This window comes from Chelmon rostratus, chromosome 13, assembly GCF_017976325.1.
Source record: "Chelmon rostratus isolate fCheRos1 chromosome 13, fCheRos1.pri, whole genome shotgun sequence".
Classification (NCBI taxonomy): Eukaryota; Metazoa; Chordata; class Actinopteri; order Chaetodontiformes; family Chaetodontidae; genus Chelmon; species Chelmon rostratus.
Window position 1 is genome coordinate 1,041,401 of NC_055670.1, and position 16,609 is coordinate 1,058,009.

Genomic DNA, 16,609 nt, shown 5'->3' on the forward strand with positions numbered 1-16,609 from the left:
CAGCTTTGAGGTATTGTGTGTCATCTCTCTGCACTCTCTACTGCAGCCGTCTGCTGAATAGTAATCAGTGACACCGGGATAGAAGAGGGGGAACGAGGGGGAGGGAGAGAGAGAGAGAGAGAGAGAAAGGATGATAGCAGTGAGGTGGAGAGAGAGTGAGGAAGGCGAGACATGGGGAGGGAGGTGGAATGCCAAGCTGACAATCCTGCTGCATTATCTGCCTGTTGGTAGAGCAAGTGTGAAAGAGAAGGAAGGGAAGGAAAGAAGAGACAGAGGGGGAGATCTACAGGAGGATGCAATGGGGGTTCCAAGAGGAGTGTGATGTACCAGAAATCTAGGTAACGCATTTCTGTGTGTGTGTTTGAGTACATTCTCTAATATTAAGGCATCTGGCTGTTATGAGTGTGTCTGATGTCTTGTAGCTCATAGCTCTGCGTAGAAGGAGTTTATTCTTAGCAGAGTCCTGTGTTTTTCTGTGTGTGCACACATGTAAGTGCATGAAGCTCCACTGGCCCTGGGTGAAGCACACAAAGAGACCCAGCTGGACAGTTCTTAATTTTTATCTGTCTGACATTGACCGTCTGGAAAGCTGCTGCTGCAAGGCTACAGTCTTCTCCTTTGGATGTGTGTGTTTGTGGGTAACAGCTATCCTTTTTCTCAGCTGAGATGACAGACACTGACATTTGCCTTTAAGGTTACAGCATTTCTGTTTTTCTTCTATGAAATCCATTACAGCTGACCAGTGGAGTACAGCAACACCAGCAGTACAGTCTGTTCGCTAACTGTTCCTGGTTTCAGGAGGTTCTCATGTTCAAGAGCTGTGAGTTTTTTCTGACTCACATAAAGACACCAAGTGGTGCCTTTTTAAATATGTGAAGCTCTGTGTGACTGCATTTGGTCATTGTGCAGCTTAGTAACTGCAGTGAAGCCTCTCACCTTGAAGCCACCTATTGGCGCCTGAGTACTCCCTTTTCCACGTGTGAAATTTGCTCAGCTCAGATATTCGTACCACCAGGTGTAAGGCGCCTAAGTTTGCTCTGCACAGTTGTGATACCCTGAAGCAGTACCGTACATATGACTTCCAGAAAGTATAAGCTCAAAATAATAGTGGCTTGCCAACATGTCAACATAGAGGGAAGTAATGGAGTTGTATGGAAGTCCTCTGGTGATCAGGACAAAGCCAGAAGTGACAGTCCATAGCGTTGCCTTTGTAGCTGTATAATATACATATATATAAGCTAATCTGTTCAATCACCCAGGATGGAGATACTGGCCGGCAGCGTGCCACGCCTTGGCAGCCAGGCTAAGCCTCTGCAGATAACTTCCTTACTTAGCCATGTTGTCTCTTAGCTTCAGATGAATGGAACAGGACCCCATTATAACTCCTGAGTATTACTCTCATTTTAAAGACTTTGTACTCTGGTTGGGCACAAGGAAAGAGTCAAGGTTGGAGCAACAAGAGTGATCCAGAGACGAGAATATCTCTGGTTCAGCCCCTCCAGCTATTACTGTCCTCTCATGTTGCAGTGAACAGGATTCATTCATGGTTTGTTGCGGATCTGTTGGGGAATTCAGTAAAGAAGATATGATAGCAGAGAATATAAAATTCTCAGTGATTTCCTGGAAAGCATCAAGACGTATATGCAATCCAGTACTTTATGCTGAGTGTTACTGTTGCCTGTTTTAATTATGCGATGCATGTTTTTTATCACTTTCTGTATTTGTGACGTGAATGTGCAGACTTTTGATCATGTAAAAGTTTATGTATGTCTGTTGTTAATAAAATGTCTCTTTCATTCTCTGCAGCATTTTCAGCTGGCTTTGATCGACTCCAATCTCTGCACTTTGTCAAAAGCTGAAAGTAAGTAGTATTGTTATGATTACCAGAGGCCACATGGGAACCAGCCATAGCCTGCTGTGTAATGTAATATTTTATTAGATGTACCAGCTTGTCATTGGTAGATAGCACATACGGAAAGGGCACAGAAATATTTCTACAAAGCAATTTTTCCTCTCTGCTGCCGTTTCCCTGCTGACTCTGCCCAAGACTGGGGTTGCCTAGGAGACAGCACAGAGAACTGGAAGTGCTTGCAAGCACATTGCACATACACGCTGTGATGTCAGATTACATGTAGACTCTGGGGAAACTGTCCCACCCCCACTCCTATTTGTGCTCCATACTGTCCACTGAAGTGGATGGGGGCAATTTGTGGTATATGATTGTAATATAATGAAGTAAACCCTTATTCTTCTTTCCTCTGCTCTTTTCCTCAGTTCAGTTCCACATTGCTCATTTATATGAGATCCAGGTAAGTAATCTGTTACAATTTATGTTTCAAAATTCATGTCAGTTTAATGTTCTGGAAGCTCTGGAGGTTAAAACGAGTTGTAGGCTTCATGATATTCTTTTGTTTGTTTGGTTGGTTTAATGCTTTTGAGCAGAAGGGTTTTATTCCCATAGCTTTCATGGTAACTTTAAAATTCCCATGGCCCTGTGGAAATCAAATAAATTGTAAATCATTTGTCGTTTGTTTCCATAGCTTGTGTGGACATATGCCTACATTCATTCCCTGCAGACTTACCTTAACCATTACTTGCCTAACCTTAACTCAAGTCTCCACCCTAGATTTTAATGATTTATTTAATGGAGTTTGGCATTTTGGTCCCACAGAGTTGTCAGACCCCACAACGTTGACTTCTTTTATTTAGACCCCAAGAAATACGGAAAAAGAAGCACACACACTCTCTCTCTCAAGTACATGGGCTCTTCCTTCCCTGTGTTGACCAAGCAGTAAACAGTCAGTCTCTCTGTTGACTGCAGTCACTGGATTAGACTACCGCTCCTTTTCTTGTTTTGCAGCAATATGCCATAATGTACCAGAAATAATGGTCACTTACGCAGTTTTTAATCCTGCAGACAATGGACCAGGATAGTTGAAAACGCAGAATGGATTACACAGAGGATATTATCCTTCTTACTTATATCCCATTCATTTAGTGCCCTGTGATTCTGAGGAGCATGGACAGTAGCGTCATTCACAAAAGCTTGACGTCATGTAGGCCTGCACTTTTCATCTTTAACCCTTAAATGTCTCCTTTGACTTCAGCAAGAGGACTTAGGAGCTGCATGTTGATCTGTTTACACACAGGAAGAATTGTCCTGTTCTCAGCCTTTTAGTTGGGTGTTGATCAAGTGAAATGCTTGTATATAGATGATGTGACAGATGTTCTGCCACCGGCTTGTTGGCAGTGACTGAATAATGTAAAATTACATTTTTGTTTTACTGTGACAGTCCTGTCTCTATTTACCTTCCCATTTGACATTGCGTTTATAGAAATGAATCTGCTCGATAACACTAAGATTTGTGATCTCTCAGTATGTTAGCTCTTGAATTCTTTCATTTTAATTTATTTAGCCTTTGGAGAGCGTTCAACTTACGTGGATGTTGATATATTGGTATTGTTATATTGACTCATTTTGTATTTTTCTAATGTTTTTAATGCTAATTTCTGACTAGTGACTCATGCTTTGAGTGCTTTTGATCATCAGTCAAACTCTGTAGTCCTCTGATTAGGTGATTGGATATTTGAGGCAGCTCTTGTGTGCTCATGTGTGTCTGTATGTCTAAATATACACTACCAGTCAAAAGTTTGGACAGACCTCCTCACTCAGTGGTTTTCTTTATTTATTTAGACTCATGAAGTCTAAAGACTCATGAAGCTGATTGAGAGAGTGCCAAGAGTGTGCAAAGCTGTCTTCAAAGCAAAAGGTGGCCACTTCAATGAAAGAACCTTTTAGTTTACTACATCATTTCATGTGGGTTCCTTCATAGTTCGCTGTCTTCAGTATGAATCTACAACATATAGAATCACACAGACAGAAGAATAACCAAAGAAATATTTCAGTCTGAACATAAAGCCCAATTGACAGATGATTTTCTACACTCTTTTCAGTGAATTGTCAGTTGAAGGAAAGAACCACTAAGAGCCTTGATCATTTATGTGCCTCAAGCCTCAGTGTTTACCCTGAGATGTCTTTATTGTGAGCAGACAGGAAGAGGTGTGTGCGTGTGTGTGAACATTTGGAGTTTTAGGGTCTGTGGAGGTGGGGGCGGGGCTGCTCTTAAGAAGACTGTGCTTTAGCTGATAAGAGAACATTCTGCCTCTACATGTGGGTTCAGACTCAAGGTCACTAAGGTTGCCATGTCAAAACACACGTTGGACTAATGTCAGACCAGGCAGCTCCGATTTCCTAAAATACAAAGCATGCACTGCGACGGACGGAAACCTACGCATAGACACACACAAACTTAAAGCTGCCAGACGTGTTGAGTCTGGCCTGTCCTCTTCCACGCTGACCCTCCCCCGTGTGTGTGTGTGTGTGTGTGTGTGTGTGTGTGTGTGTGTGTGTGTGTGTGTGTGTGTGTGTGTGGTCATAACGAGTGTGAAGAGGTCTGAAGACTCTTTGTGTCTGTCCAGATAGAACCATAAAACAGAATTATCCTCCTGTCTGGCTTAAACAACCTCTCTGTCTCTCTCTCTCTCTCTTCGTTGTCCTCCTCTTCTCATTCTGCTGGCAGAAGAAATACAGAGCGGCGAAAGAGGCGTATGAAAGTCTGTTGCAGACGGAAAATCTTCCTGCACAGGTGAAGGCGACCACACTGCAACAACTAGGTGAGTGCTCTGGAGATGTTTTTTCTTTTGCCCGTCATTTTGTTCAATGAAGTTTTTCCCACAAATATTTTACTGCTACTTTCAAAGCGCTGGTTTGAGTGTGCGTGTTGCGGTGGAACATTGTTTCCTCTTGTTCCCTTCCCCCACACAGGGAATGGACACGCACATGTACTCAAATGCTAAATGATGTTGTGTGGGTGCATTGAGGTGCATGATGATTAGAATTCATTGAGGAAACTATTTTGCTAATGAATATCATGCTACAGAAACAGATTTCTCTGTCTCTGTGTCACACCGCAGTGATTGGAGAGAATATCTGAGTTTGGATTTCCATTTCACACACTTCAAGTTTTACTGCAATGTTTATTTAGGAAAAACAGCTATTGTGAAATCATTTGATGATTAGTGCGTGACGCGTGGTGGTATATGACACTATACTAGGACTACAAGGAATCTGATTGCACTGATGATGTGGGTCAGAGGCAGTAGGGAGGAACGACAAATTAAATCAGAGAATCTGTTTTGTCTATCTTGTCTGACTATGATGGGATGGTTAAATTAAATAGTGCAATTAAGTAATACTGCAGTTACAATCTGAATGGTTTCTCACTGAGTCACCATTGCCCCCCCAACACACACTCACACACATACACACACAGTTGTAAAAACCATTTCCAGTCTAGCCTGCTGAGGTTGTTATGGTGACCTATGAAGCTTGCCACAGGTGTATAGGCGAGGAGCCAGGCAGATCTGTCTGTCTGTCTGTCTGTCTGTAGCAGGGAGGAGTCGTTTGTAAAGTGTGTGGGTGGGTTTGTGTGTCTACCCCTCCCCTCTTTGTCTGCCTGTTTTTGCCCTTCCTCTTTGATTACAGCGCTTTGGTAGGACAAGCCATTTGTTTTGTTGTGGGTGTAATCCCTTTGTGCATTCAGGTAACCTGCTTTATATGATTCTTCCCCACACTGCTCAGATTGTACTGTTGCATCTAATGCCTGTTTATTGGTACCCTTGTGCTACCTTAAGAGCAAGAGCAAAGTGAGCTGGCTTTGTTGGAGGTGTTTTAGCTGAATCTTGAAAACTCACACCTGATCTGTTGCCTCTGTTCTTGCAGGCTGGATGCATCACACGGTGGAGCAGCTGGGGGATAAAGGCACCAAGGACAGCTATGCCATCCAGTGTCTGCAGAAGTCTTTAGAAGCAGACCCAAACTCTGGTCAGTCCTGGTACTTTCTCGGCAGGTAAGACAAACAAGGGTGTGAGGTTTTGAGCTTGATTATTTTGTAGGGATAGCCTCTAACCTGTGCTCTCACAGGTCGTTTTGTGACTCCTGATTAGAATGTTTGCTTTACCGAGAAGCCATGAGGAAGTTCGCTGTGATAATAATCTTTTTGTTGGTTGAATATTGTTGGTATTGATTAATGGCCAATAAGTGCATGGAGGCACGCACTTGATACAGAATTCTCTTGTTCCTGTGCTGTTCAGTTGGGTTTGTCCAGCTAGGGCAGGCATGTCAAACCGATTCCATAAAGGGCCGTGTGGCTGCTGGTTTTCGTTCCAACCAAGGAGGAGCACACCAGGCCAACCAATCAATACCAAGGGATCACTTAGTTATCAGCTGAAGACTGAGATCAGCTGATGAATTGATTTCAGCCTGGTGTGCTCCTCCTTGGTTGGAATGAAAACCTGAATGTCCACTGGAGAATGTTCATTTGTCCACTATAAACCATCTCCAAACTCATTCCCTAGAATTTGAATAGAAAAAGTCTGAGATCTTCCAACTAAAAACAAGGACTGTCTGTCTCTATATCCTTTGCATATATCGAGGTGTGTGTGTCTATATACTGTATCTATATACAGTATATACAGCCGTCCTCAAAATTATTCATACCCTTGCTAATTGTTGTGATTTTTTTAATTTAGTGATGAAATGAATGCAATTGAAAGCATCACATTATGAGCAACTGCAGGGCTGTACAGTGAGACAGAATTGTTGCATGTGCTTTGAAAACAATCAGTCTGTGCAATGAATGAAATGGTGATACACCTTTGCAATGCGTGTGAGAGACAGCCTGAAATGATGCTTTAAAAAATATACATATACAGTCGTCCTCAAAATTATTCATACCCTTGCTAATTCTTGTGATTTTTTAATTTAGTGATGAAATGAATGCAATTTTTTAAGTTTGTGTACCAGTTATAAGTGACCAACAATTGAAAGAATGACAACAATACAAAATTCAAAAAAATGTTTATTTCAGAGTTATTTTATTGATGGTTTCCCAAAAAATGCCATGTTCAAATTAATTCATACACTTGTCCTTTGTCTTTCTTTAATAGTCAATCGCATAGCCTTTGTTCTTTATGACTGCTTCTAGACGATTCTTGTACGTGTCCACAAGCTTCCTGCATGTCTCCTGTGGGATGTTGGCCCACTCTTCCTTGGCCATCACCATGGCCTTCGAGTGATGCCACAAGTTTTCAATGGGGTTCAGGTCAGGACTTTGACTTGGCCATTCTAGGACTTTGACATCAGTGTCTTTGAACCATTTCTTCACTACCTTGGCAGTGTGTTTAGGATCATTGTCTTGCCAAGCTGGAGTTTCTCAGCAGATTCCTTCACATTTTCATCAAGGATCCTGATGTTATCCTTCTTTTTCATGGTTCCTTGGACCTTGACGAGATTCCCTGTGCCAGAAACACCCCCATAGCATTATGTTCCCACCACCATACTTGACAGTGGGCACAGTGTTCTTTCGGTCTGTAGGCTTCTCCTTTCTTTCTCCAGACATACTGAGTATCCATATGGCCAAATAACTCCAACTTTGTCTCGTCAGACCACACGATGGTTGACCAAAAGCTGGGATCATGCTTCAGATGACGTCTAGAAAAGGCCAGGCGAGCTTCCAAATGTTTCTTCCTGAGCAACGGCGTCTTCCAAGGTGTACGTCCATGGAGACCTCCTCTGTGCAAAACTCGCTCGATGGTGGACCGTGACACCTGTGTCCCTGCCTGGTCAAGCATTTCAATTAGGGCCTTGGTTGTGGTCTGTGGGTTGTTGTTGACCTCAGATCGCAGATTTTCCTGGCAAGTTTAGAGGACACCTTACGCTTTCTGCCACGCTCACTGAGGTTTTGAACCTCTTGTGCTTGTTGATGATGCTCTGGACGGTTGACGCAGGGACATCATACTGCTTGGAAATGGCCTTATAACCCTTTCCTTCACTGTAGGCACATACAAGACGGTGACGTAGGTCCTCGCTGAGCTCCTTCTTCTTGACCATGACTACCAGAAATTGAGAATGACCTGAGCACTTTTCCCCTATTTATACTCTTCTGGAAGGATGTTTTTTTTTTTTTTGGTTTTTAAATCAGTGTTTAACATTTGGTCAACAATGTTAAAGGGTTTTATTCTATTGTGACACCTTAAAGTAACTACTGGACAAAGATTACCACATTTGGTATATTTTTGTTGAAATATTGTCAGGGGTATGAATAATTTTGAACATGGCATGTTTTGTGAATCCATCAATAAAATACCCCTGAAATGAATATTTTCTTAAATTTTATATTGTTGTCAATTATTCAATTGTTCTTCACATATAACTGATACACAAACTTTAAAAAAATGTAATACTTTTTCACTAAATTAAAAAAATCACAAGAATTAGCAATGGTATGAATAATTTTGAGGACGACTGTATATGTATATTTTTTAAAGCATCATTTCAGGCTGTCTCTCACTGACACTCACATTGCAAAGGTGTATCATCATTTCATTCATTGCACAGACTGATTGTTTTCAAAGCACATGCAACAATTCTGTCTCACTGTACAGCCCTGCAGTTGCTCATAATGTGACGCATTTAGTGTTTCATCTGAGTAGCTTGAAATAGGGTATTACAAGTCTTTGGTTTTTGTGTACAAGGGTAGCAAAAGGAACACAAGTGCTTTAAGGGGATACTGGATGGAAAATTGTTGAACGAGTTGGAATTGGTGCCAGTGCAACAAGTGTCTGTTTGCTGTACTTGAACTGCTTTGTATTTCTACTCACTGAGCAGTTCTTCATCTCTTATTGTCTAATATCTCATTCCTTTTTCTTTTTCTTTGTCTGTTTTTTCTCTCCTCCAGGTGCTACTCCAGTATTGGGAAGGTGCAGGATGCCTTCATCTCTTATCGTCAGTCCATTGATAAGTCAGAGGCCAGTGCTGACACCTGGTGCTCCATAGGGTAAAAACAGAACTTGTATTATATTGAGATACTGAGAGGCATGGTAATGGTCACAAGCATAGGGATGCTTCCATCTGTAAGTAATCTGTAATCTGTAAGGGAGGGAATAGCTGGTATATAACAGTTCATCTGTTCAAGAGTGGGCAGCAGTGGCTCTGCAAACGCCCCTTTGAGATACAGAGGACATGGAAGAGGGTAATAACAGAGCAGCAGGAGAAATGATCTATAGATTGATGTTTGAAGGGTGGGGTATGTTCTCTGGGACTCTGACAGTTGGGATGCTCAAAAAGATAAGGACTGAAATTCTGAAATTCATCTCCCCTCTGTGTCTCTGGCTTCAGGGTGCTCTACCAGCAACAGAACCAGCCTATGGACGCACTTCAGGCCTACATCTGTGCTGTTCAACTCGACCACAGCCATGCTGCCGCCTGGATGGATCTGGGCACTCTCTATGAATCCTGCGGCCAGCCACATGATGCTATCAAGTGCTACATCAATGCCACACGCAGCAAAGCCTGCCTCAACACTGCTGCACTCACACAACGCATCAAACTGCTGCAGGTAAGGCTGGCTTTCAGATGATAATGATAATGTCCATCAACCAGTCCTGTTTGTTAGATGTCGTGGAGTATTTTGTGTAGTATTTGTGTGTGTGCGTGCGTGTGCTGAAGTGCCATGTTTATTACCAGGCATTGCAAAGCAATCAGCTTTTAAAAATGCAGATTGTGCTTTTCTCATTTTGATTTCTGACCACTGATATATGAATAATGATTCATATTGGTGTGTTTAAACACATTTTTCTCACTTGTAATTGTAAAGCATACCTTCATGGCATTGAACATTTCTGTTTTATTTCTGTGTAGTATGGTTACCTAAAACATCACCCTTAAGTAAGCAGTAGTCTTTACAGTGCCTAAAGTTCAGCACTAAAGTTGTGTCTTACATAATTTCTTCTAGGCTCAGTTGTGTAACCTACAGCCAGGTAGTCTGCAGAATAAGAGTAAAATGCTTCCTAGTATTGAGGAGGCATGGAGCCTACCCATTCCTGCTGAGCTCACGTCCAGGCAGGGGGCCTTGAACACTGCACAGACGCAGCAGGTGAGATCCAGCTTATACAAGAGACTCCGGCCTCTTGGAAATTACTTGAACAATATATTTATGAGGATTATTAAAGCTGTGGCCTTCTTCTGATCCTTTCAGATGTTGTTTCTAAAATTCTGCGGGATGCAGTCTGAAGGAATTAGCGCAGGGACAGAATTTCTTAATTAAGTAATCAAGTAATTACTTGAGTGTAGTTGACATTCAGAGTGACTCTGTGCCACGATAAGTCTTAAAATTATGAAGCAAAGGTACAAAGAACTCATTGTTTCCCACACCTCTTATCCTTAATGCAATGAAGGCACAAATCTTGTGGTCATTGCAATACAAATGGTAAACTGCAAGGCTGAAAATGCATGCTTGAATAGACCCAGCATATTAAGTAATATGAAAGCATGTATTTTGTGTCATGTTGGCACTGATATGTCTCAATTTTTCTCATGAAAAGTTAAGTTCAAATTGCCAAATATTTTTTACTTGTCAAACTAAGGTTGACAAACGTCAGCTATGTTCATTCGATCTGAGGGCTGACTCATCATCAACACATCAGTTTTATGCTCTTATTTTCCACATCTAATGTGTTTTCATGCTATTTTGTCTATTACGATCTTAAACATTGACATCATCCTCTTTTGGCTATGAATAACATCATTTTCATTATTAGCACATGCTTGATCTCACAAAACATAGGGGAATGAGAGTAATAGAAAACCTTACTGATGTGGCAACTCCTCACAGAGTTTTCAGAAAGTGTTGACAACCAGGGAAAACTCTGAAAAGACCAGAATATATGGTCTGCATGTCCAAACAACCCTCCACTATTGCAACTAATGTCGCATTATCCCACGTCACAGCACGAATACTCTGATTAGGACCTTAATCAACCTCTGTCAGTTACATTAAGGTCATAACGCAAACCAGATTCTAATCAGAGTATTGTCATACATAAATATTTAAATGCTCACATTGTTGTGCATGTAATTGTAGTACTGGGTGCACCTTCTAGTGACACTGTGCAAAACGGTTTGGATTTCTGACCATTTCCCCTTTTTGAAGCACTACATTAGGGTTTATTTTGAACTGTAGTTTACTTGAAGAGAACTTTGATGATGTTAGTCAAGCATGTCCTCACAAGCTGTGTCTCTGTGCTGGCTTTCTAGGCCTGTAAGGGGGAAGAAGGCCAGTCTGCCAGCAATCATACAGATCCACAGGCCAGTCCAGCCAAGAGGAAACGCACTGCCAGCCCAGCTAAGGTACAGCAAAAAAACACCAACATTATTATTTTGCTGGACAGTTGACCTTTGGCTAAACCCCTCTTCTGAACAGTGACTGTCCAATCGATCAGTCAGTCATTTCGGACCTCAGTCCACATCCGAACCAAGTAGCTAGTCAGTCTGGACCCAGCCCTTAACTCACCACCTGCTGGCCCATGGGCCACATCTGTCCTACAGAGAGTTAATGAATTTAGAAAAGTCATACATACATACTTTATGTTACTCACCAGTGGAAGAAGAAACCCATTCCGTCTTGTGAGTGATCGTTGATTAGCTTGCCAACCACCGGCAACAAGCCAAAAAAATCCATGCAGAATCTGATTATTCTCTAACTCCTTCCTCTCTATTCCGTGGACCCACCATCAAGTCTCAGGTTTGGCATTTCCTGGAGCCAACAGTAGGCCAATGGCTCGACTACGGGAGGTAACTCCTGAGCTGTTTTCTTCTCAAAGAGGAGTTTCTTGTTGAGATAAGGACTCATTCATTGGCAGCTGAAATGTGGGTTTTTATATATATTTGCGATCACTTCCTAAATCAGGTACCGAAAGTATCTTCATTTCTTGAGTACACAGTTTCTCCAAATAGTGTAAATGAATAAGACATAAGAGTATGTCTGAGTCAGAAACAAATATGAGCTAAATTATGTATGTGACATGAATCAACAGCTGGTGAGATGCTGAAGTTAAGCCTGGGATATGTAGCATCCAGATGTGTCCCGTGGAAGCGTCAGCTGGAGACAGACTTCTCAGCAGGCTCGCAGAGTTTAAGCATGAGCATTAGCTTACAGTGGCTTGCTACTGGTCATCTGCTAGAAATGAGAAGTCTGCTTTTGTTTACAAGTGAGAGTGATTGAAGGAATCAAATGTTGCAAAAAACTGATGGTAAGTCTGCAGTGAGAGAATGGAAAGTTTGACACATATAGCCACAGTAACTAAGGGGGACAGGACTTAGCGAAGGGTCAGCTGAGAAGGTGAGCCATGGTTCACAGTTTTTCTGTCTTATTTACAGGGTGTTACAGACTCATGGGCAAGCAGCCCGAATCAACAGCAGATCCCCAACTGGTACCTAACGCCACAGAAGCTGCAGGTAGGAAATGTCTCAGGTTCATACTTGTATGTGTAATATTAATGGTTTTGAAAACTTTCCTTCTACAGATTTTAAATTTTTTATTGAAAAAAATTGCTCAATGCAGCTCTGAAGCTCTTATGAGGCTGTCACATCTGAAGCTGGATTCATATTCATGTGTTAATAGGTTATGATGTACACCAAGGACATAAGTCTCCATAGCTAAACTGTAGCTAATGTAAACCGACCCAAAAATGCATCTTAATATATTTCAATTTTGATGAGAAAATATAGTGCTGATGTGGTTTCAGAAGCTGATACTCGAGATACTAGATCACTTCAGAGTTTTCTTTATATGTCAAGAGCCCAGTTTGATGATAAAAAAATGCTTTTATTAGGTAGTGCAAGAAATGAGGAAGAGAGACGAAGCAAAAGTCCCTAGCTGGGTTTGAACTGGGGATGTTGGTTGGTGTCTTAACCCGTATACACCAAGTTCATTCCTAACTATAGAATAGAACTTTTTTTGAGCTGCTTCACAAATCAAAATTTTCCCAACACTATTAATGCAAATGATGAAATGAAGTTTACAGATATGTAAGTTGTAACGTTAACATTTGACATTTTTAGATGAAAATAATTCCTTGTGCAAAAGTCTCTTTCCGAAGCAGTATTTTTATTGAACTTTTCTAATTACAACTCATTGTGAGCTGCTGAATTAATACAGCACTGTTGTGAAATGTGCAGCACCTGGATCACTTGCGGACCAACCGAGCAAACCTCAAGCCCTCCCAGGTGCAGATGTTGGAACAGCTCGAGAACCAGTTCTCTCTCATGCAGCAGCATCAGCAGCAGGTACCCACATGCAACCTTGATTATTCAGGACTACGATTCTAAGCAATTTAGTATCTGTGTAAAGCCCCTGTTTGTCTTGGGCTGCAGTCACACAGACAGTTATTGATAGCTTCAGTTGTTGGTCGGCGTTACCGTTTATCTTTTCTGCTTCTCTGCTCTGTGTCAGATGAGGCAACAGGCATCAGTGGGTGGGCAGCCGCGGCCCGGCCTTCCCAATGGTCCTTTGGCTGAGCTGTCTCACCACAATGCAGGCCTCTCCCGCACCTCCCCCCTCAATCACACAGCCATCCGGCCCCCATGTGTCTCCCAGGCCACAGCCAATGGATCCGGTTCTTCAAGTCCTTCAGGGCTGCTGGGACACCTGGACAAAAATCATGCCCTGGGACTCGGAGGTGGTGGCGCGAGCAACGGAAACGTGCCTTACCCGCAGCAGAACTCTCTACCTCACAACTGCACAGCCGCCATTCACCCCAGCACCAGCAGCACTACCAGTAGTCCCAGTCACACAGACGAGACCTGGAGGAGCCAACAACGCAACACTACCACTCAGGTATCCCTCAGGCTCTTTTAATGTTTCCAGACTTTTTTTTGTCATTCATATGGCCTCATATTTGCCTGTCTGTGCCTTCATGTGCTTAGTATTCTTTGTTTATGTATTTTATTTTGAAATAAGGAATGAATGATTACTGTTTTTAAAACTGATACCGATAACCGATCATTTTCAGATCCTAAAGGCCGATACCAATAACCAGTAACACACACATATACCTAAGATCATGACAGCGATACTATGAACCAAACCAAAAACAGTGGACTCTTTAAATGAAGAGCGATTTATTTTTTCCAATGAAATACTACTGGCAAGCCTCTCAAACATGTTCTTAAAGCTATCAAACAAACCTATTTGATATCCCACATCAATTTAAATAAGGTGCATTACTTACTGATATAAAGAATAAAGCCCCTTGAACTGATGCAAATACATGCATCAGGATTACAAACTGAAAAAGTGCATTCCAGAAGTTTACCAAAAATAAATATACATAGAAAATGAAGGCAGTGATACAAGTTAGATTCAAACATTTCTATGTAAACAGACTGAAAAAGTGCACTCCATAGTAAGTCAAGCTTCATCATGTCCATGATTAAATCTTCAATAACCCCAGCCTGTGGGTCATCTTTGGCAACTTTCATGGATTTTTCGGAAGCCTCGCCGATGTGTAGATCCTTTGTGGCTGGCTTGCTAATGTTAGCACCTTTAGCAGGCCGGGCATCCTCATACGCTTTCCAAGCCCCGTCGAAGCGATGGTTATGTTTCAGGTGGCTGACTAGGTTTGAAGTATTAAAGCTTGTGCGATTTCTCCCTCCTCGTGGAACTCGCTAGGAACATCTGTTACAAATAACCAGTGAAGAGTCTTCTTAGGAAACCCTGAAGAAGTCTGAACTCTGTTTTTCGTAAGCACACTGTGCTGCATGCTGCATACATGTTGTAGCATAAATCACCCCAGTCCCTTGTTTGACAGTCGTTCTTTCGGCCTTTTTAAGTTCAAGTTTCTATTTTTAATGTGTAACATGTGGAAAAAATACTGCGAATATCAATTCAAGTCAGCAACTAGCAAAATTATGACCGAGTTAACAAGTTGTTTTCTGGCATGAGGGGGTATTCTTGATTTTTCCCAGTGAGAGAGTTTTCTGATTATGCCGACATCACTTGAATGCAGCATTCACTGCAGGCCATTTGGACTTATCGGAATAACGTCATAATTTCCTGTTATCGGCCCGATAGTTATCGTGCACCCCTAGCTGAAATAGTATATCCTGTCATGATGATGATGTTATCTGCATGTGTCTGTATTTTCGGATGAAGTGATAGATGTGTCCTGTGGTCCTGTTTTTGCTGTTAAAAGAGTTGATGTATTTTTTTGGTCTCCTTCTCTGTCCAGGGGATTCAAAAAGGTCCAGGTTCACATTTGGCAGGTCCCAATGGAGAACCACCTTTCTCTTCCTCCTCCTCCCCTCAGACCTCGTTCTCTTCCTCTGGCATTTTGAATCAGGTTGGACATTGCTCTGGGCCCTGCACTGCCTCCTCCTCAGCCTCCTCTTTATCCCCCACCTCTCCCCAGACCACACCCAACCATTTGTCCTCGCCTCCCCACTCTGCTACTACCTCAGGGGTCCACACCAAAGACACCACGCCTTCAGGGGGCAAAAATGGCGGCAATGGTGCAGCTGCCACTTTGCCATCAGGTTCAGAGACCGCCAACAGGCATTCCGCAGGGACACCCCTAAGTCCCAGCACCACCCCCGCGCAGGGATTGACTAATCACATCCAGCCGCGGATAACGTACAGTTCTGCTAACCTGTCTCAGCCTAGCTCTCCTGCCTCCGGTGTGATCAGTTCAGACAATCCTCAGCTCTCAGCCTTGCTAAAGGGAAAAGCCAATGCTATCAGTAATGACGATAACAATAACTACAGTCACCACGGCGGGCCTTCCTCAGAGAAAATCAATAACGTCCATCCGGGTCTCCACAGTGCCGCCAAGTCAGTGTCAGAGAAGTCTGTGGCATCCTTGCCACTTCTAGCCACTGCTGCGTCCTCTCCCCGCTCTACAGACCCCCACACCACCAACAGCCTCTCCTGCCTTAACAGCCCGTCCAATATGAACAGCCAGGGACCCACAGTCAATGGGAAGGGGCCGGAGGACTCCCAGAGCCCACTGAAGGTGGAGCCCTCTGGAGGAGCTCAGAGATGCACAGTCCCTGCAGGTCTGGCACCCTGGTCCTCCGTTTCTATCTACCCCAGCTCCAGTGAAGTGCTCAAAGCATGCAGGTAAGAAACCTTCATGGCACCAGTTAATGTCAGACTTCTGTGCTCAACAGGGAATAACATTTCACAGCTGTGAAGTTATTTTACTGTCAGAAACTTGTAGAATTTGATATATAGAGTAAGTTATCCTTAGTTTTTAGCAAACATGACAGTTTTCCTGATCCTAACTTAAGATAACAGCCTATGTCAAAGAGAAAAAATGATTATATGAGATTAGAGTCTTGGGGGAATTTCTTCAAATCTCACAAAACACATTTTTGTTTCACTCAAGAATTCATAAGCTAATTGTGAGAAAATTTCACACAAATAGAAAAAAATATGGAAGTGATGATTTCCATATTTTTCTATCCAAAGGTCCATGGTCAGCTTTAATGTGACACCATAATGTTCTGGCCATAATTCAACACAATGACACACACTTACATTTGGTCAGATACTGAATTGGTGACACTATTCTTGGATACCGACTCTGAACCTGTGGTGCTGGTATAGATCAGGGCTTCTGACATGAACTGATTTCATGTTATTTTGTTAATGCCAGTCATTTCGGACCTCTGACCTCGGGTGAATCAGATGTGGACCTTTGCATAACTCGT

At 42.5% G+C, this 16,609-nt stretch overlaps 1 protein-coding gene across 1 annotated transcript in view; it reads left to right on the plus strand.

Moving 5' to 3' along the window:
* The window catches only part of kdm6a (lysine (K)-specific demethylase 6A), a 42,137-nt gene that overhangs the window by 18,780 nt on the left and 6,748 nt on the right, over positions 1-16,609 (plus strand). The window contains exons 7-18 of the mRNA XM_041951529.1: positions 1,807-1,861; positions 2,275-2,309; positions 4,581-4,674; positions 5,783-5,909; positions 8,799-8,897; positions 9,239-9,458; positions 9,855-9,995; positions 11,156-11,248; positions 12,278-12,355; positions 13,079-13,186; positions 13,353-13,736; positions 15,130-16,016. Of these exons, the coding sequence (XP_041807463.1) occupies positions 1,807-1,861; positions 2,275-2,309; positions 4,581-4,674; positions 5,783-5,909; positions 8,799-8,897; positions 9,239-9,458; positions 9,855-9,995; positions 11,156-11,248; positions 12,278-12,355; positions 13,079-13,186; positions 13,353-13,736; positions 15,130-16,016 (2,321 nt within the window). The remainder of the gene's footprint in view (positions 1-1,806; positions 1,862-2,274; positions 2,310-4,580; positions 4,675-5,782; positions 5,910-8,798; positions 8,898-9,238; positions 9,459-9,854; positions 9,996-11,155; positions 11,249-12,277; positions 12,356-13,078; positions 13,187-13,352; positions 13,737-15,129; positions 16,017-16,609) is intronic.